We start from the raw sequence: 21,397 nt of genomic DNA on the forward strand, positions 1-21,397 counted from the left end.
AATTGGTTGCAGTTTATTGTTATCTTGTCTCACTTTCCCAGACTAAAAGAAAATGCCAAGCAGGACTCGGACAAAGTCAAGAGCCTCAGCCTCGACCTTCAGAGAAAAGAAGACAACACGTCAGACCTCAGAGAGAAACTAGCCGACTATAAGAAGCAGATCCAGCAGGTCCAGAAAGAGGTACACATCATGTTATTAAAACCTGACGCAGCGCAAAGCCCGACACAAGTGTCTTTGCTAGTTTAAGACCACAGTTGTCAACTTCCCATCCAGCGCCCGCGTGGTTTAAATAGCAAATGCACTTTTGCCCATGGGCGTGCTGGTCTTAGGCTGGCTACACACTGCCTGCGTGGCGTGAGCAGGTCAGCTGTGTGGCGTGCCCGTTTTTATTTCTGCTCCCATGTTAACCGGTTACAACTTGAAAACTTCCTGCGTGGCACGCACATCTCAGGCGTGGCTCGAGCCACGCCGAAAACGTGTGCATGTAGAAATAGGACCGACGTCTATTTTTTCATGCGACACGCAAAGCGTGTTGGAAGCATTTCCAGGCAAAATGGAATAGGAAAAGATGTTTAAATGTCATTTTGACACAAATACATTTAATAAATTATATTTTGATGTCTGAAAGTCTCTAGGTTTTGACATAAATGCAGATATAAATGTAATTTAAAAAAAAAATTGTGCAGCAGCACACAAACATGCAGAAGATTAAAAACAAAAATATTGCAATGTGAAATAGTATTAGGATATGATCTGCTCGTGTGCTATCACTTCACGCACAAGCACATCAGTTTCTTCTCTCCTTCCTGCTCAGCAAATCCTCCATCATAATAGCAATGCTCCAATTTCCAAACGCGCCTGGCTTTTAAAGGGAATGGGAGATGATCTCTGATTGGTTGATTGCATGTTATGCCCAAAACACACCTATGATTAATTAAGACACGAAGTACAACCCTTTTGAACCATGTGCCTGGCGCACAGACCCTTTTTTTTCTGCCGTTAAACTAGCAAAAGTGGATTTGCACACGCTCTTAATGCACCTGCGCCAGGTGCTTCTTCTTTTTTCTTTTTTTTTGATTATTTTTTTTGCCATTTTAGGCCTTTATTTGATAGGACAGATTAGACATGAAAGGGGAGAGAGAGGGGGAACGACATGCAGCAAAGGGCCGCATGTTGGAGTTGAACCTGCAGCCGTTGTGGCGAGGACGGATCCTCTGTACATGGGGGAGCACGCTCTACCATGGTGAACCACCCAGTTGCCCCATATAAAGTTTTTATTTATTTTGTCATGATATCTGGTGCAATAAACCCATTGCGAAAGGCTGCGCCATATTGCAAAATACACTCAGAGATTTCTTGTGTTGTGCTGTATATAATTCAGTGTTCAAGTTGTTAAAGAATGTTGGAAATCCTTTCCTTTCATTTATTTTAAATTCAATCAGCAATGTGCTGTATTTGAGCAGAATACTGAAAGCAGCAGAACTGAGTATACTTTAATATCTATTTATCACAAGAAATATCTTTTATCACGATATTCAAAAACATTAACACATATTTTCCTTCATATCGTGCAGCCCTAGCTGATTTTGAAGTATGCAGCATAGATATTGCTTTTTGCTGTTTTGGCTTTATTTTTATTTTTTTTATTTAAATTTTTTTTTCTCAACTGTTCGGTCTTTTTTTTTAAATGAGTCGGAAGCAAAAAGCAAAACCTAGCTTTACTTTTGAATGATATTGAACAAAGAGAAATGTTCTCCCCTCGTCTTAAAATTGTCATAAATCAGTACAAGAGCAGCCTACTTCCTTGTTTACTGCTGCAATGAAACGCTTGGTTACGTTGTAACCTCGGTTCTCGGAGTAAAGATTTTTTTTGTCATATTTCTTAATTGAAGTTTCAATTAAGAAAAAGAAAAGTCTCGTCTCGTGAGCAGAGTCTCTCGTCACACCTCTATTGTTCACATTTTAAGAAAGTTAAATTCAGGGAAACTTCAACACAAACAGTGGATCACTGTGTAGCGATACTAATTGGATACAAACAGCAGATGGCTTAAATCACTTTTATCTAGAATGTTATGTGAACTTTTGTTTCCAACTGTTTTGATTCCTGAAGATCTCAGCCATGAGGGAAGAAGAAAAGCTTTCGAGGCAGAAGCTGGCCGACGCCGAGAAAGCCAAGAAGCAGCTTCAGTCGGACGTTGCCAGCAGAGACAGAGCTATTCAGCAACTCAAAGTGGTAAGATAGTCCGTCTGTCTTTCACGTTTCCATTTACTAAACCCAGGGTTTTTCCTGGCTCAGAATGGGCCTTTGGGCATGATCGGTCCGTGTTCAGTGAAGGCAATTAGTCTGTGTTACTTTATTTGACACAAATATATGCATTTACCTGTGATTTCTGTCAATTTGGTAAACAAAAGTATATTATGCTTAAGTAAATAAAAACCCCAATTAACAAAACTGCTTAAATATATATTAATATAGGAATGAAGAGTCCGGTACAGGCTCACTCTGGAGATTAAACTGAGATCAGCGCTCATATTCAAGTTCACGTTCTGCTCGTTCAACGGTTGTTTGGTAAATTGCTCTTAAACACATTTAGAGAGGATTGAATTGCTATTTTTATTCCCTGTTCTTTTTTTATTTTGGTGCTGGTGATCTTCCTTGGCTGGCTAAAACCTTTTGGGGGGTTGGGGCGGCAAAAATGTGTTTAATGCAGGAAAAACCCTGCAAATCTCTGGAGGCTTTAAGCATGTTTTCACTAAAAGAGCATTGACCTCAATACTTGAATCATTTCCTCATCTCCTCCTTCCCTCCTCTAGGAACAGTCCTCTGACACCAAGTCTGAACAGACACGCTACCAGAAGGCCAGTACAGGTAAATGTGTCTTTTTGTGTGCTTCACTCAAGGAAAAGCTTTTTTGTCATGTTTGTGGAAGGAGATCTGCCTTGGAAATCAGAAGTCTTTCTTTAGCGCTGCAACTGATGGTTATTGTCAAACTGATCTCTGTTAGTCCCATCACAAGTTTGCAGAGCTGAATGATGACATATTCAGATTGCTTGCAAACAATATTCAATTTATAATCTGATAAAGCAGAAGAAGTCTTCAGGTACAGTATGCCCTGTACCCAAAGTGAATCTCCAGAGCGGCTTTTCTGTCAAGGGTCTTTGGATAAAACGCTAAACGCGCTCTGTGGCTGACCTTTGACCTGCTTTATGAAAGGCACCTCCCTCAGGGGATCAACATATGTATTTTTTAGGTTGAATCTGACTTCCTGCGTGTAAACCTGTCCTGTGTGTGCCTGTGTCCGTTGATATGTAGACCTTGAAGCCAAAGAGCGTGTGATAGAGGCAATGCGTTTGGCTCTGACGGAGCAGGAGGAGACGCAGGACCAGATGGAGCAGGTCTTGGAGGAGAAACTTAACCTCATCCAGGAGCTCTCCAGCGGTAAGGATCTAAAAAAATCTAAGTAAGAAGATGTAGTCTGTCACTTAAATCTATAGTGCAACAACCTGGCCACTTCATTAGCGAATATTAAAGTTATACTAAAAGTACTTAGTTTTGTCTTTGAATGTACGTATTCATTTTGTTGAAACACTTAGTGTCTTGTTCCCTGGTTTCAACCATTTCAGAGGTGGAGAAATTGAAAGGGATGTTGTTGAAGCAGGACCGCCGGGGAAACGGCACACACCCCTTCGTCGACAGCCCATCGGATGACCTCAAACTGGCCAAACAGGAAACTGCCCAGGCTCAGGAAAGCTTGAAGGTAATGAGGGGAAGTGACTTTCAAATATTCTTTCAGATGCAAGGACCAGAAATGTTCTCAAATGCAACTTGAGTGACGGAAAAATTTAAATGACAACATTCCAATAGGAACACTGACTATTAATAGAGGTTTGTGGTCGGAAATATTAACTAATGTGTCTGTGAGGGTCCTCAGTCATCCACAAAGTTGGCCCAACAGTAATTGTCCATCTCTTCTTTGCATTCCTACCTTTTCAAATACTTCAAACAGATCCTCCAACAAAAAAAAACGTTCAGTGCGGAGACCACTTTTTTCATTCATGTAAACTAACAAATTACCCTTGTCACATATTAGTGATGCACCGAAATGAAAATTCTTGGCCGAAACCGAAAACCGAAAAAAGAGGAAACCAAGACCGAAAACCGAAACCGAAACACCAAAAGAAATTAAGCCAATTATTAGTACCATTGCATTTATGGCTATGACTGTGTACTAACTTTACTAAAATCAAGGCATTGCAATTGTATAAATTAATATTAAAGTTTAATTAAAAAAATATCTAGCAGAAATATGGCTACAATCTGATAGTCACATACAGTATACAGTAGCCTAAGAACAGAATAGCTTACCTATTGTTGTTATTATTATTATTATTAATTGAGGCACTTTCTTGCAGGATTTCACTGAACATATCAGACAACGAGGGTGCATGCCCCTCATCTGGTGCAGCGAGACGAGTCTTTTTTTCTGCGCTCTGATCTCCTGCGCTGGGCGCTGCTCCGTCTCCGTCTCCACGCGGGTTCTCCGCATCCATCGCGGCCTGGATCATTTCTCGTGCGCCCTGCTTTATTTCCGCATCCAAGTAATGGTCTTTATAACGCGGATCAAGTACAGTCGCGATGAAGTGCAGAGGATCCGAACAGATCTCAGTGAAACGTGTGCTGACAGACTCTAAGAGCGTACTTTTCATTGTTTTCACTCCGTGGTCCGTCTCAACCTCTTTGCTTAGGAGACGCTTTGCAGGTGGAACGGATCGGGTACTGACACACGTGCAGGTCGCGTTTTCTGTTTGCGTCATCACAACATTTTCGGCCGTATTGTTTCGGTGATAAAGGTATTTCGGCCGAAAACCGAAAATGCCCTTTTGGGCCATTTTCGGCCGAAAATTTTCGGTGGCCGAATATTCGGTGCATCCCTATCACATATGTGCTGAGGTTCTTAAAGAACAACTAGTAAGACTGATGTCTATTGTTGGATCGGAGTAGCTTGTCTTGTATTTCTTTGCAATTGTAGGCACCACCCTTGTTGTTGTTGTTGTTGCATTTCAGCTAAAGCATGTTTCAGGTACTTAATACGGACATCCTCATTACATAAACAACCCTTTTGTGTACAGCTGTGTGCAGAGAAACACCAGGCCGAACGCAAAAAGTGGCTGGAGGAGAAGCTGTCCCTGCTCGGCCAAGCCAAAGAGGCGGAGGACAAGAGGAACCAGGAAATGAGGAAGTTTGCTGAAGACAGAGAGCGCTACACTCGACAGCAGAGCCAGTTGGTAGGGAGAGGATGATATGCAAACACACTAAAAGCCAATTCATGCTTCTGCGTTAAATGGACATTAAAATGAAGGAATGAATGATTGGTCCGCGTGGCCGTAGCGTGGTAGCTTCGCATTTCCCTCTACTCCCTTGCTGGGGTCTCTTTCTCCATAGTTTATATCCACGACGTTCCGGTGCCGCTGGATGTCACTTTTTTCCGCCGGATATCCGTTACCTTCCGCTTTCTTTGTGTTGGAATTCTAACCTCCGGTGGATTTCTGAGGTCTATGGTTAACTGCTCCTCAGATCTCTGCAGGGTAAATCCAGACAGCTAACCAGACTATCTGTCCAATCTGAGTTTTCTCTTGCACGACTAAAACTACTTTTGAACGTACACATGTTCCACCAAAACAAGTTCCTTCCCGAGGCTATTTTGCAGAGGCACCGTGGCTCCGTCCGGCACTTAGCTCCGCCCAAGACAGTTGGGATTGGTTTGAAGAAATGCCAATAAGCACGTTTTTCTCCCATCCCGTAATGCTGTGTGGACTAGCCAGACCTTCCTCCGCAGCGCTGTGGAGGAAGCGTGACTACCTTCTCCATAAACAACATGAAATCAAGGAGAGGGTTAACTTTTCCTGCTGCAGATTTCCCACTGTGGTCAGAAAGAACAGGGGAGACTTTGTTTCTCTCACTATGTCTCTAGAGTAGTTCTTGCTCCGAAGATAAACGGTCACTCTCTTCATTTTTAAAGGTCCTGTAAAGAATGATAGCAGTTGAACCAAGTCTGACACTGTAGAGCTGAGCCTGAGAAGCTGATTTTGAAATGTCCCCCAAACAGAGACATTTTTTTAATTTTTTTATTTGTGTTCTTTAGGTTTCTAATACTTATAATAGTTTCTCTTTCTGTATCTCTTTTTCCGTGTACATTTCCCTCTTTGTCAGGAGTCCTTGTCGTCCCAGCTGGCTGACAAGGAGCAGATCATGGAGAGGTGGAGGAAGGAGAGAGACACTCTGGTAGCAGCTTTGGAGGTCCAGCTACAGAAGCTTCTCTCGAGCCAAGCAGAGAAAGACAAACTCATCCTGCAGCTTCGCCAAAGTAACTTACAGCAACCACAAGAGGTCAGTATAAGCTAAAAATAACAGAAACAGGGACCACAACACTGAAGATGTAAACTGTAAGAACTGGCTGCTTTTTTTACACCAAACAGACTGACAAGGTGAATTTGCATTTTAAAATGTTCGATCTGCTTCAGTTAAAGTGGAGATGGCGATAAGGCAGAAGAGGAAGGAGGATTAGAGTCACACTCTTGTGTATAAGGTCTTGAGGCTTTTATTTGATTATTTAACCTTAAATAACAAAAAAAAGACCAACAAAAAACAAAAGTAGCTGCTCTCCTCTGTGTAAGACATCCTAGTAGTATGTTTCACGTCTGTACACACTCCAATCAATGATGTCTGAGAAATTCATTCCCATTATCTGTCAAGACAAAACGCCTGCTGTGAAATCGTGGATCTGGATTTAGCCAGAGGTGAAACTTAACTGAAAGTTTGAACAGCATCAACCATTTTTTTTTGTTTGTTTTTGATTTTAGGGATACACAGAATCCAGATTTTTGGGGTTCGGCCGAATACAGAATCCACTGCAGTGTTTCCTCTATGTTGATTTTGTAGTGGTGGCCCACAATGGAAAATTTCTTCCACTGCAGTTTCAGAAATAGGGCTGTACAAAAACTGTTGTCTCTGTTGCCTTTTAAATTATCCTGCTGACATAATGCGCACCCCCATTAAAGGAAACCCTGCACTGGTTAAGATGTTGCTGAAACCAAATACTGAATCCTCCACCCATCCTCAGTCCATTAACACAGTAAACACATTAATGAAGTAAACAAATGGTTGACATAAGTTTTTAGCTGTGACTATCCCTCCTTTGTCGTACCTGAAGCTGCTGCATTCTGGCTGCTGTCTGGAGATTCCTTCATGCACAACTCGTGTTCTTTCGGATGTTTCATACCAAATGTTGTAACAGCGGCCATGTTGTGTATTGTTTAGGGTCCTCGCCACCACAAGACAAATCGGCATTGGAAATTGAACATGTAGCTGGACTTGAACGGCCTTCTTTTGACTGAAAGTACTGCCAAATAACAACTTTTTCTGCTCACGAGTTCCATTTCCATTTTCTCACAGCCTACTGCATTGAACGCTCCACCTACGTAAACACCTTCCCATAATCAACGGTGCCGTCACTACGGCGACCAGCGTAGTGTGCGTAGTGCAAGCATAGGGTTCGGTTCGGTGGGAAAAAATTCTAAGGTTCGGCAGAAACCGAACCACGTCAAAAAGCCGAATATTCGGCCAAATCCTGGATTCGGTGCATCCCTAGCTGGTTTACCCTTTAGATAGGAGTTATTAGGAGAGCAGACGAGCCACCAACTTTATTGAAACCCTACAGAATTGAGGGAGCGATTTTTCAGCATTTTAACCCAGTTTGTAACAGAATTTAACTGATTATTAACAGACTAAGATAAATATGAATTACTCGCGGTTTCTCTCTCTACTTGTGGTTTCTGTAATCTTACACTGCAGAGGAGTGTACTCGGTGGCAAAGATTCTTCGAGTTTTGTCACACTTCTGCGGGCTTTGGGCCACTAGTTTGACTCGTTTTTTTCTTTCCTTCTTTGGTAAATCACAGGAGGTTTGGTAAGTGAATCAGCATTGTTAACATGGCGCCGTATCTCTGTTCCCCATGTTACATTTCACTAATTTTGCACTTTGCTCTCTCACATTTTGTCCTCACTGAGCTTTTGTTTGGTTTTTCTAAATAACATCATTTCTTTCAATGTGACCAGGCAGCCTACCCAAGATAACTACAGAACACAGTGTGAAGAGCAGGCTGTAATGATTCTCCAAATCAAATTGACGCTCTGCTCAATGTCTGGCAGAGCTGCATTGATTAAAAAATTTGGGAGAGAATTGCAGCTAATTTAATGCAGTCTCTTTGTATCTGAAAAAACACAAATAATATGAAGGAAACTCGATCCGTGTGACAGAGCAGTGAAATATCCAAGCTGCTAGTCATACAAGGATTATTTAAAAGCAAGCAAGCATTTAAAAAGGCTATTTTCTGTGTGACGCAGTCACTCGACATTCACATTCAGCTACATTTACTTCCAGCTAACTTCACAGAGAACAATGATGATAAAACGGCATCACCAATCTAGTTTAACCAAATATTGTCTGTCTAGCTCAGCTAAATACACCGGATCTGTAGATTTGTAACTCAATATTATCCCAGCATCACGTGTTAAATGCTAGAAGGAATAGTGCAATGAAAAGCATCCACTGTTGCTCATGTCCACATCGGAGGAGGGTTAACGTTTGATAGCAACTACAGTGGAGTTGTCAGTTTGTTCATACATTTAAAATATATTTCTTGTTTCGTTTCCATTCATTTTATCCATACGTCGATCCATGCAAACACTATATTCTGCTCCAGGATAACACTGCTGTCTGTCAAAACTGATGCATGTCAAGTTTTCAGGGTGCGATGAGGGCTAGGGACCAGAGTCATGGTACATTGGGAACAGTTCCATCACTTGATTCACATACAGCACAATCTTTCCAGTTTTCCACTGGCTGTGTTGTCTTGTACATTTGCCCGGGACATTGGTCATGCCTGTATACCTTAGGTTTCCATGGTTCACTGCTCGTCAAAATGTTCTCTAACTTTATTTTTATTTCTCCCTGAATATGAGATGTACATCTTCCATCATAAATGGTAACCTCAGCTTTGTGTAGGAAAGCAATATTTGATTTCAATGTGTTTGTATATCCAATATGCATTGGAATGTGTAAAGGAGTAACTAGTGCCTCTCATTTAAGGCCATATTTGCTGAAAAGGTTCAGATGCAAATGATATTTAAGCAAAGTGTGAGGTCTTATTTTTAATTTTTTTATGCGGACTACAGAATTTTGAAATGAAAATTTCTTTTACTTTTGTTGATGCTTACTGATAAACCGTTAAGTGGCGTGTTTCCTAGTCCAAAAACAATCTTGAGATGTCCGTGGGTGGCTGTGGCTCAGGTGTCCCATGTCGAAGTGTCCATGGGCAAGACAGTGAACCCAGAATTGATCCCAATGCTGCGCCATCGGTGTATGAATGTGTGTGTGAATATTTATCTGATGAGCAAGTGGCACCTTGTATGTCAACCTCGGCCACCAGTGTACAAGTGTGTGTGTGTGTGTGTGTGTGTGTGTGTGTGTGTGTGTGTGTGTGTGTGTGTGAATGGTTCCTATACTATGTAAAAGCACTCTGAGTAGTCCTTAAGACTAGAAAAGCGCTACATAAATACAGTGTATTTACATTCCTAATTATTGGTTGTTTAAGTTGCGATTATACATTTTCCAATTGCATTAATGGTTCCAAGCTCTGGATAAACATTTTTTATTGGGAAGCATAACTCTGCAGGGACAGAAAACCTCCTCAGTGTCCATGAACTTCCTGTTACAGAGTGGTGATGGCGGTGTCGGCGTGGCAGAGCTGCAGGCCGCGCTGTCTGAAAGAGAGGCGGAGATCCTACGACTGAAGGAAGAGCTCAAGGCCACAACAGCCGAACAGGGGGGCACAGTCACACAGGTGAAGCTTGACCCAAAATATCTTTTTATTATCCTTTAACCACCAAGATGGCTTTTTAAATATGTTCTGACTTCATCCTTTAACAGCAACAGTGGTCATTTTGAATTTATGTCTCTTAAGTGTTCTCCTGGTGGATCAATAATCTTGCAATTTGAAAGGAGTTTGCAAGCCCAAATATACTGGAATGCCCTTAGATTTCCTTTTTTCAAACACTGCTGAACTTAAAATCCTCTGTCCTTATTTAGGAAGCTTCTCAAACTACTACTGCATCATAGTGAATTTATCCGATGTCCATCCAAACAGTCACCGTGTTCTAAACAACTTTAATGTAATACCCTATAAAGGCTGTGGAAGCTTTCACCTCTCTACTTCATTCATTCATACTGGAGATTGTCCTTAGGGGACTTTCTTGTTTTAAACATCCTAACAACAAGGTCCAACAAGTTGGTCGTCTTTCACTGCATGTTGACATTGCTAGTGTTAAACTGTTTTCAGACCTGCCAACATGTACGCATTTTGCGTACTCGGCACGCATTTTGACCTTTCAGTACGCTTGTACGATTCGCTGCTCTCTAGGTACGCATTTTGTTGCATCTTTCATTTCTCCGGTTTCAGTTTCTATGCAATCTACATCTATGACGTTGATTATGCTGCTGAGGTGTGGAGTGAAAAGCTTTCGGCCAATCAGAGCGCTGCATTTTAACCCTCCTCCCACCTGCCCCTCCCTTCTTATATACTGTCTATGGCCCCTCCTAGCCAAATGCTTCGCGCGTTAAATTCAATTCAGTGCCTCAGCAAGCCTGGCTGTCCGGATAACCGTAGCCTTGCATGCCATGGCTGAACTGCCTCAAAAAAAGGTTCGGGACATAGACGGTATATATCGGAACTATTTCTTAATGGGAGAGATGGCCTTTCCTCCACATGTCTAGGCTACCTCACAGAGACAGTATATAGAGCCTCCTCACGCGTTCTGCACCGTGTGCAAGACAGACAACGACATCAGTCCCCAAGGGGCAACAGGTACCGAACGCAGTCCCATAAACAAATACTCCCCATCCCCCGAAACATAATATTATAAATAAATGTATGATAAGAAAAAAGTGTTCATAGTGTCCATCAGTGATGGGAGTAAAGCGTTACAATTCAGTGGTTGAAATGACTGCAGAGACGGACATTTGCGACACATTATTTTCCTGAGTTGTTTACACTGCGTTGAAGCGAGCTGTCCCGTCACTGTTCCCCGTGGTCAGACAGTAACTGACATCTGTGTCCTGTCAGTGGCGACAGCAATGTGACCGAGCAACTGACAGATAACATGTCGAGAATTAATGTTTTTCTTGCTACACGTAATATTATATTTTGTCAGCGATGGAAAGTAACTATAGCCGTCGGTATACTACCGTCGGCTACTTTGATTCAATTTTAATTGGGTATTTTTCATTTTCTCCTACTTATTAGGCTACTTCTAGTCCACCACAATTCAGAGTCATGTAGGCTATTGAACGTTTTACTTAATTATTTATTTTATAGCTTTAGTTACTTTGCAGCGTCAGATTAATAATACAAAATATGAATAAATTATGATGTACTTCATATTCACAAGCTACCTGCCAAGAATATTTCTGCTTCTTTTTGGTGAAAGTAACTCAAACGTAACGCAAAAGTAGTGCAAGCATCAGAGACAATAATATTGTAATATAACTAATTACTCTCAAAGACAGTAACTAGTAATCAATAATGTATTACATTTTGGAATTAACTTGCTCAACACTGGTGTCAATAGCACACCTGCCATCCTTCCCATTAGTTGGGGGCAGTTAGAAAAGTTGTGGAATGGCTAGAAAACTAAAAGGTTTTAGAAAGGCCAGGTGCTGATTAACGTAAGATAAAGGTAACAGTTAGGCTATTTATGTGATGTGATGGCAACTGACATAATGCAATGTCACCTATGTCAAATTTGTAAAAGCGTATCTGAAAATATCTACACGTACAGCCGTTCATCCACTCCTCTACAAAGTAATAATAATTTATTGTAATCTAGAAGGTAGTGATGAGCCAAACAATGTATTTTCAGGTGGAAGAAGTTTCCATGGGCTATGCCTCCTGTATAACAGTTTGTTTTCAATTCAATGTTAGGAGTGATATCAGTAATTGTATAACATTTATGGTCTACTTGTATATGGTTATGGAGTAACTAAGAAATCTTGATTGGTGAAATTATATTATGTAGTATGGTGTTAGGTATCTCATAGTTTTCTCATTGGTGAGTGCAACGGTGGAGCGTATATTGGCGGTGGGCTGTCGGTGATTGGTCGCTTGTAGTGTACTCATAACATTTCTTCAAGTTTGGCAGGTCTGTGTTTTTGACACACACTGTCTGCCAGATTTAACCCTATCTGTATGTGAGAAACCCTCGGCTTCAGATACAGAGGAGGCACTTTTGTTATCTATATAGCGTTGTCAATCTGAAATGGCCCATAGAGGCTGTGGTTGCACTTAGCAGTTATTGTAGGAGCCATTTCATTGGCAACCAGCGTGTGACGCTGGGGGTGGAAAAAGTGTATTTAAATGTGGCCTTATCGGTTCAGCTGTGTTGTGCACAGCGAGGTTGCAGTTTTTCGACCATGGTTAGGTGAATGGTGAAAACGTGGTTAAGTGTATAACGTGGTAAGACTAAAAGAACTATTATCTTGTTTGATTAGTTTTGTTTTTTTATTTAAAATAAACTGATTGTCATATCCAACTTTAAGTTTGAACTCTTGGACAACAAGTTATTAGCAATTATTGGTTCAAAAACCCGCACCTGCACCAATGCCACGCCAACGGTTATTGTAGGACGAAAGTAATAATGCATTGAATGTGTTGACATATTTTGGAAGTTATACATACTTTGAATTTCTTTTTCTGCCTATGACAGACTAAAAGCAACGCGAGCCCTGCTACACTGGTTGGGAATCCCCAGAGTGAAACCATTAACAGGAAGTCAGGAGGAAGGAGGGAAACCAGAGCGTCTGTCAGCAGTCAGGTAACCTCAATGAGATGACATGAATTAGAAAAGATGGTGCTGTAATAGAGCTGGGCAATATATCGATATTATATCGATATCGTGATATGAGACTGGATATCGTCTTAGATTTTGGATATTGTAATATCGTGAAATGACGTAACTGTTGTCTTTTCCTGGTTTTAAAGGCTGCATTACAGTAAAGTGATGTACTTTTCTGAACTTACCAGACTGTTCTAGCTCTTCTATTATTTGCCTTTTCCCACTTCTCATTGTGTAAATATTTTGTGAAAGCACCAATAGTCAACACTACAATATCGTTGCGGTATCGAGATATTTGGTCAAAAATATCGTGATATTTGATTTTCTCCATATCGCCCAGCTCTAGGCTGTAATATACTTAATGAATCAAGTCCAAAACTTTGCGGACATACTGTATGTTGAACACATGACGTTGGATTAGAAGTTTACATTTCTTTTCCACAATGTTTCACAAATATACTTTGAAATTAACGAATAATTAATTAAACTTGATGCAAGTCTAAAATTACAGCAACACAACATTGCGATTGGATTGGTGTCATTCCATGAATGCTTAAGATGACTTTCTCAGTCTAAAACTCACATGGTAGGAGATGTTCATTCATTCAAGAACATGTGACAAAAATGAATGATGGAGCCAGTTACTGTCATCATAATACTCCATGAAAGTTGAATCCTTTGCAAGAAAATATGATTTCCAATTCCCTAATTATTTTCTAAAGGCCTCAGTGTGTTTTGCATGCATCAGTTTTTTTTAAAGTGCTCATATTACACCTAGCTGCTAGCGTGCCACGCCCTCATACTCTGCTTCTGACTGGCTAGTAGTCCTTACCTAGGTACTGTCAGGGCACGCCCTCATACTCTGCTTCTGACTGGCTAGTAGTCCTTACCTAGGTACTGTCAGGGCACGCCCTCTTACTTTGCTTCTGACTGGCTAGTAGTCCTTACCTAGATTCTGCGCATGTGACTCCCAACAAAGATGGAACAGAAGTGAGATGTTTCACCCTAGCTAGAATAGAGAGCTCAACACACAGGGTGAAAAGAGGAGCTGCAGCAATGTGCAGTACAACAGTGTTTTTGCTTTAGGATTTTTTTTTTTTAGCATTCTTTTATTGAACATTGAATTGAATATGGTGGGGGTGATGGCGCAATAGATATGGCACATGCCTTTGGTGTGGGAGATCTGGGTTAAACATAGCAAATAAAAAATTAACACAATTTGTAAATGGTTATTTTCTCTAAGTTATTAAAATTAAAAATGAGCAAATAACCCCTAGTTGCTGCAAAGTTGTGTGGCCTCTGATATATAGCAATTGTAAGTCGTTTTGGACAAAAGCATCTATTTAATGATATGTAATATAAAAGGTACCAGAATGACTGACTGACTGACCAGTTTTCTACTGATTTTTTTTTTCTTTCAACTAACACAAAAAAATCTGAGTGTCTATCGCAATATATCGCAGCCTTTCGCGATGTGTATATTGCGCCAGTTGATAATGCGATGACAATAATGTGTGTGTGTATATGCATATGTGTGTATATGCATATGTGTGTGTATATATGTATGTATATATGTGTGTGTGTGTGTGTGTGTATATTGTGTGTGTGTGTGTGTATATAGGTGTATGTGTGTGTATATAGGTGTATGTGTGTGTATGTGTATATATGTATGTATATGTGTGTGTGTATGTGTATATGTAATGTGTGTATTTTGCAGCCCCAGTAGTCGGTCCACATTTTGCCAGCCTGAAACTTTTTGAATGCCATCTCGCTCAGCAACCTGTGTGGATACTTTGTGGCAGCTGACCTCGACACCTTGTAGTAACAGACAGACCAGTCTGTATCCTCAGATCTAGACACACGTCTCACTTGAGTGACCAGGGAATGACCTTCGTGTCAATCATGTGTTCCCGCAGAGCTCAGCTGGCTATCCTTCAGTGCTAGAATCCTCTGAGATCTCCACAGAGAACGGCAGGACGAGCCGCTTCCCCCGTCCGGAGCTGGAGATCTCCTTCAGCCCTCTGCAGCCAAACCGCATGGCTCTGCGGCGCCAGGGAGAGGAGAGCGCCGTCACCGTCAAAATCACCCGCTCGGCACGCAAAAGGAAGAGCGGAGAGATGGAGAAGGTAAGATCCAGTTAAACAAAAGCAGGTCGTCCACACACTCATCAGGTGTTGAAAAATGTTTCATTTCCAAAGTAAGAGATACCTGAAAATCATAAATTGGCAAAATTCATCAGTGCGGTGGTTTAAGTTTTGCATTGATTGAACAGCGTAGTCTTTTGCCCCTTTGTGGATACATGTACTACTATCTGTGTCCAGCTACAAAAAATGGTGCACGTGAGAACATCCCACTGTGCTGTATAAACCTGCATTTCTACACCATGTTCCCCTAAAAATAAATAATCACTAGATGACTAAAAAATAACTGTGCAACATGAGCCTCATAGATTGACTTTTTTAATTTTGGAGATGAGTTCATTTTTCACACGTTATGTGGAAAAAATGACACCCTTCTTCTGAGAATGGGGCAGCAACTGTGGTATGCAATAACACGAGTGCTATGCAATTGTCAGAATCTCAACAAATGCAATTTATATACTGTGTAGGCAATATGTGACTAGTACAAAAAAACAGACCAAAGAGACTCCATGGAAACAAGACCAGACTGTGAGACAGACTGTGCCGAAACATGAACTGGGTAAAGGTGTTTTTCAGGACATCGCCTCAATGGAATTTGATTAAATGCAGCGGAGGACCTGCACTTATGTTAATTTGTTTTGTTCTGACTAATGCAAGGGAAGTAGGCTAACTCCCCTTTTACAGTTTACTCCCTGCATTTGTTTACAAGACACCATAAAACAATATCATTCAGATCTAGGAAACGATGCATAATTTTAATAATTTTCACAACCGCAACACAATTTGTAAATGGTTATTTTCTCTACTAAGTTATAGTATTGCAGTATACGTTTTTATCAAAGACGAATGTCCAGCAATCGTCCATCTAGCATTAGGTAGCTAAATTAAACACACCACAATTTAGCAGCCTTTTCAGTATTTACCAGAATATTTCAGTTTTGTTCAATCATTTCATTAAAAATTTACACTTAACAGCAAATAATCATAGATAGAAAAAAGTGCAACTTTTCCCAAATCATAACGTGATGCGCCAGGTGGTTAACACAGAAGCATCTGAGAAGCCTTCATTGGAAACTGTTTGAAAAAGGTACCTAACAGGCACTTGGTTGAACCCTTTGTCTGTCACATCTGCCATTGTTGTTTTGAACAAACAGTCACCGCCGTCTCACACACACACCTAATCCACACTCATAACTGGCAGGTGCTCCTCACTGGACGCTGACCAGTCAGGTAAGCTACTACACAAACGCATCATTTCAAGCCTGGCGAGTTGCATTTGCGTCCGATATGTGATCCTGCGATTTCCGCATAATCTCGCGATATTGCGAGATTTCAGCTGCCATGCAAGGGAAGCCGATCAATCTGAAGACAACTTAATTCTGATTGATTGTGCAACTAAAGATCTTTGACATGAAAAAAAAAAAAGATATATGATAGTCCTTCATTTGTCCTTTTTCCTTAATCCCTGTAGGTATAAAGCATACAGTATAGATTGTAAAAACACTCACATGCATGTACTGTACCATCCACATATGGGTGAGAAAAGCCATCTCATTAATCATAAATACCACTTACAAGGAAAAACACAGTAACTTTAGTGGTAGCGCACACACGCTCTCCCCAGAGAACATATTAAAGAAGCATCCCACTCGAAGAAACATAGGGTTGAGTACAGTTCACTTGTCACATTACTTTGTCACTGTGTCTAAAGGATAACGCTGGTTGCAGCTGGTACGACTTCTCTGTTGAGAGGAGAAATCAGAATCACTCATGTTTTTTTTTCTTTTCTCCCTTTGGCAAACCTCTTGAAAACCTACATGTCTGCATTTGGAAAAATGCCAAAATAACAATTGTTGACAGATGTAAAGTACAAGATTGTATAAAGGCAATGGAGGTTTTACACCATCATTTCTTCTTATTATTTCTTCTCATTGACTTTATTTTGAGAGTAAAATTTCCAAATATGAAAAATGAGGTCTCTGAACAAATCAAGTCAGTCATGTTCATGTTTTCCTACTGCCCTATCGTGGATATTTACTCCACTCCATGGTTCCATATATAGCTACATAGTAAGGCCCAATCATATTATGTATCATCATTATTGTAATTTCACAGTGTCTGATGCTTTTAAAACATCAGAATTGTCCTCGTTTAACCATAGTCCCAAGACGCAGTGTGCTTGGGAGGTGCTAAATTCTAATCCATGAACACACCTTATGCAGCATGGGGCAATTGTTGTTGTTGTTATTATTATTATGGGGGAGTGGTGGCCTAAAGGTTAAAGAACCTAGCTTGGGACCGGGAGGTCACCGGTTCAATCCCCAGACCAGCAGGATGAAATCTGTTTGGGGAAAGTGAAAGAGCAGCACTTGTCCCTCCGTCATTACCACCACTGAGGTTCCCTTGAGCAAGGCCCTTAACGTCAACTGCTCCAGCTCCAGCTGCTCAGTGGCCAGCAGATCAGACTGTGGTTGTACTGGGCAGCTTCCATGTATAAATGTGTAACTGTGTGAATGTGATCAGGTCGTCGTTGCAAATAAGAAATTGTTCTCAATCCTGAAAAAAATTTGGGTAATTCATACTTGCACGTGCTCCGTGTTATAAGTTGACTTACTTTAATAGCAACTGCAAAACAAGCCATCAAAGACAATTTCGTGCATGGCAAACCAGAATGACGAAATGATAACATCAAGATATTATCAAAAGGACAAAAAAAAGGTTTTGATCATGTTTGATCGTCATGGTTGAGATGAACTTTGAGTGGAGCAGTTTTTAAGTGGTGACATGATAAAAGTTGCAATGTTCAGGCAGCTGCTGTTCATTTCATGTACTCTGTCACTGAAACACAATACGGTAGAGACTACTTTATTACTGACCCAACAAAACATACAGTTGTATTCATTTTTGTCAGTTGAATAGTTTTATCAACTTCCCGCCGATTCACATTGTGATATGTATTGTGTAAGAGGATTACTCTTACAACATAACTTAAAACTCACCAAAGCTGTCTTGGTTGGTCTTTCTACGGTTTCGTCAACTCTGGTTTGGGTGACATGAACTCACTGAGTTAGATGTGAAACAACAGCACTGTTATTTGCTCTACCCAAAGCCACCTGACTCCATTGACAGAAACCGTAATTTAACCTCGCTGATCATCGTAAAAAAGACTTCATTCAAATTCGACAAACAAAATAAATCTCCCAAACACCACTCTTCAAACAATCGCCAACTCTGGTTTGGTCAAAATAAACCCTTAATTTACGGAGTTATATGTGTAATAAGTCAGCTCTATGCACTGTTTTTCCCCACTGTGTCTCTGCTGTTGAAAAAATGACAAAAATCCCCAACAACAAACAACTAACGATGTACTGCCAATCACCAATTTATTCCTCCAGTCGCCTAAGCCTATCCAACCCTTTTGCAGAATTAGGCATTTCTTATTAACACTTATTATTTTCACTTAAAGGGGTGATAGAATGCAGAACCGATTTTACCCTGTCATAGTTGAAAAACGACAGTTTGGAGGGTAAGTAGGTCATACATAGAAGTGTGTGTGTGTGCGTCCGTCCGTCCGTCCAATCAGCCTGCAGCTCATCGAAATATTCATGAGCAGACCATATAAGGCAGAAAAGCTCTCGTTTCAGTCCAGTCCCATTTAACAGGGTAGCATTAGGGCAAAAAAAATGGCAAGAGAGTCATTTTCAGCCCAACCAACATTACATACCCTATTAGGAGACTTTAAGGAACAGCGTGAAATAACCATTTTATCACCCCTTTAAAGGTGCTTTAAACGATGTTGGGTGACGTCCCTTCTTGACATTCGAAGTATTGGAGTCAAGTGTTGTCACCAAGGGCAACGGTATGAATGCTAGGCAAATCAGAATACATGTAGGCTTTTTCCATGTTGAAAAAACTGACAAAGCTGAGTCCATTCAAATTTGGTTTTCAGAGATTTAGCGGACAAGCATATGCTTATACTTGTCATTACACTGTATGGCAAAATCTGGCAAACATTTAACATAGCACACCCTGATTCTATTTTTTCAAAGGTAAAAATGTAGGTAATCTTCCTAAACAAGATTTTTTTACTTGGCAGAGGATTATTTCATCTACCTTCACAAATTGCTTTCAGTGCTGCCCTGTGGAGCAGCTGATTATCTGATGGCTTCAGCACTTAAAAGGTGTCGGTATGCTACATTTCGTTAAAATGAACACTGGTGTGCACAATGAAGTGATTTGAATAATGAAAGATGGGCATTTTAATTACAGCGGTCTGCTGAGGTTTCCTTTTTTTTTTTTTTTTTTTAACCTTAAAGTATCTGAAATTGAAATTACTGACTAAATATTCTTGAGGTTGTTTTCCCAGATGCATCTTGACACTGCATCTTCACTCCACGGAAAGTGAACCTTGCTGAATAAAAGATGAAAATCGCTTTGAGATGGCATCAAGAGGAAAGCTCTTTAGAAACTGAATGAGTCAACTTTGTGATGCAGCCACTTAAAATATTTTTAATTTTTTTTTTTTCTTTTTTTCATTTCGAAAAGTAGACGTCAAAAGAAGTTTTCACATAACTAAACAACAATACTTGAGCCGACACGACACCAGAGTTTCAAATACTTTTATTTGATACCTTACTTTAAGGAATATAAAATGTTTTTTGTATTAAACAAGCCAAACTTCAAGTCTTAAATATTTAAGAGTAATAAAACTTGGCTAGGGAAACACTGGGCGGTTTTGAGGTAACTATTCAGTAACCTTTTGCTCACCGAACCTCACAGTTGAGAGAATATTCACGTGTAGTTTTGATTACCTTTTTTCTCGTGTTTAAGAATACTTATTTTGTTTTAAGGTGATAATGAAAATAAATGAAAAACGTAAGAACAGAACAAGTACATTGTAATGCAATGAGGAATACTGTCACTTTTACTGGATTATTGGAAAATGACTGCAATTAAAACAATTTTGTGAGTGGGCCAAACCTGTAGTTTTAATGTAATCTAGAATTTCAACAGCTACCCAAGAGACTTAGAGCAACAAGAAGGAGGAGACCTGATACTCTACATCTTCCCTCCTCAATATTTTAAATCCATCAGAACTAAGAACTGTGTGAAGGCGTGTTAGCAATGTGCCTACATACTCCGGCAAAAGCTCATTAGCTGGAACATATTAGGACACGTTAATGTAACAAGTACTCCTCCTTTGATACCAGCAGCGGGAGAATTTACACGGGGGGGAAAGCTCTGCGATGAAACCCCAAAGTAATTCCACTAATGACTGCGGTTCTGCTGACTGACCTGGGTTCAAGAGGGAGAATGGGAAGAGGAGATGGGGGGGTGGGGGGGGTTGTTCAATTAAAAAGCCCACAAAAAGATGTAGGTGTTTGTGATGGGGAGGGCTTCTACAGCACATCCAAAGCGATGCATCGTTGTGTCTGATTTTATTCTGGGGATCTGGGGCACTCCAGTCAACATTTATGAACGACAACACATCTCTTTTATAAAGGCAGTAGAAAAAGACTCCGAAGAGAAGACGGGAGACCCAGACAAATTCTCTGTGGGTATAAAGACTGTTTTCGTGCACACTCTTTAAAATTAATTTCAGCTTCATAGACATGGTCTTTTTCTCTTTGTACACTTTGTTCTCTAACCAGTACCTCCATTCATGCTGCTGCAATGACCCAGTTTCCACTTGGAAAGCCTTTCTCATATGAAAAAAAATTATGCGGGGGGTATTGAAGTGTCGAGGGTCATCATGGCGTCGACACATAAATGACCCTGTCGGCCTTCATACAGTAGCGGGCCAAGAAAGGCCAATAAAGGAGGCTGAAGTAAAACTTACTACCCAACAACCGAAAAGGGGAGAGCATAAGGTGTAGAAAAAACAGAGTAGGTGAGCTTTACAACCAAGAGGAATGGGCCGAAATAAATTGAGGAAATAGTGCAAAGGGATGTGGAGGCAGCAGCACCGAAAGAATAAATTGAGAGAGATTGGTTAAGGGCAAGAGGGGGAGGAAATGCCAGCCAGGAAGGAAAAAAGTGAAATGAAACAAAGCTGGGAGGAAGGACAGATGGAGGATGACAGCGGAGGGAAAACAGCAGAGAGGAGGATGGAAAGAAGAGATGGGGAAGATGAAAGTGGCTGGCAAGCAGAGATGGGTGGGGGAGAGATTAGGAGGGAGGTTAGATGTCAAGATGAAAGAGGAGGGGTTGTGGGTAGGGTGGTTGGAAAGGAGCAGAAACAATAAGCAGCAATGGATGAGGGTGAAAAGTGGAAGAAGCTGTCAGAGGGTGACAGCTCGCTGCGGAGA

The 21,397-nt window shown here is 40.7% G+C and overlaps 1 protein-coding gene across 1 annotated transcript in view; it reads left to right on the forward strand.

The window, feature by feature from the left end:
• LOC120548448 (kinesin-like protein KIF20B) overlaps positions 1-21,397 on the forward strand; it is a 56,774-nt gene that overhangs the window by 18,761 nt on the left and 16,616 nt on the right. The window contains exons 21-30 of the mRNA XM_039784706.1: positions 42-180; positions 2,111-2,233; positions 2,815-2,869; positions 3,314-3,439; positions 3,625-3,758; positions 5,131-5,286; positions 6,212-6,388; positions 9,777-9,902; positions 12,820-12,927; positions 14,865-15,074. Coding sequence (XP_039640640.1) covers positions 42-180; positions 2,111-2,233; positions 2,815-2,869; positions 3,314-3,439; positions 3,625-3,758; positions 5,131-5,286; positions 6,212-6,388; positions 9,777-9,902; positions 12,820-12,927; positions 14,865-15,074 — 1,354 coding nt within the window. The remainder of the gene's footprint in view (positions 1-41; positions 181-2,110; positions 2,234-2,814; positions 2,870-3,313; positions 3,440-3,624; positions 3,759-5,130; positions 5,287-6,211; positions 6,389-9,776; positions 9,903-12,819; positions 12,928-14,864; positions 15,075-21,397) is intronic.

Source organism: Perca fluviatilis, chromosome 19, assembly GCF_010015445.1.
Source record: "Perca fluviatilis chromosome 19, GENO_Pfluv_1.0, whole genome shotgun sequence".
NCBI classification, from domain to species: Eukaryota; Metazoa; Chordata; class Actinopteri; order Perciformes; family Percidae; genus Perca; species Perca fluviatilis.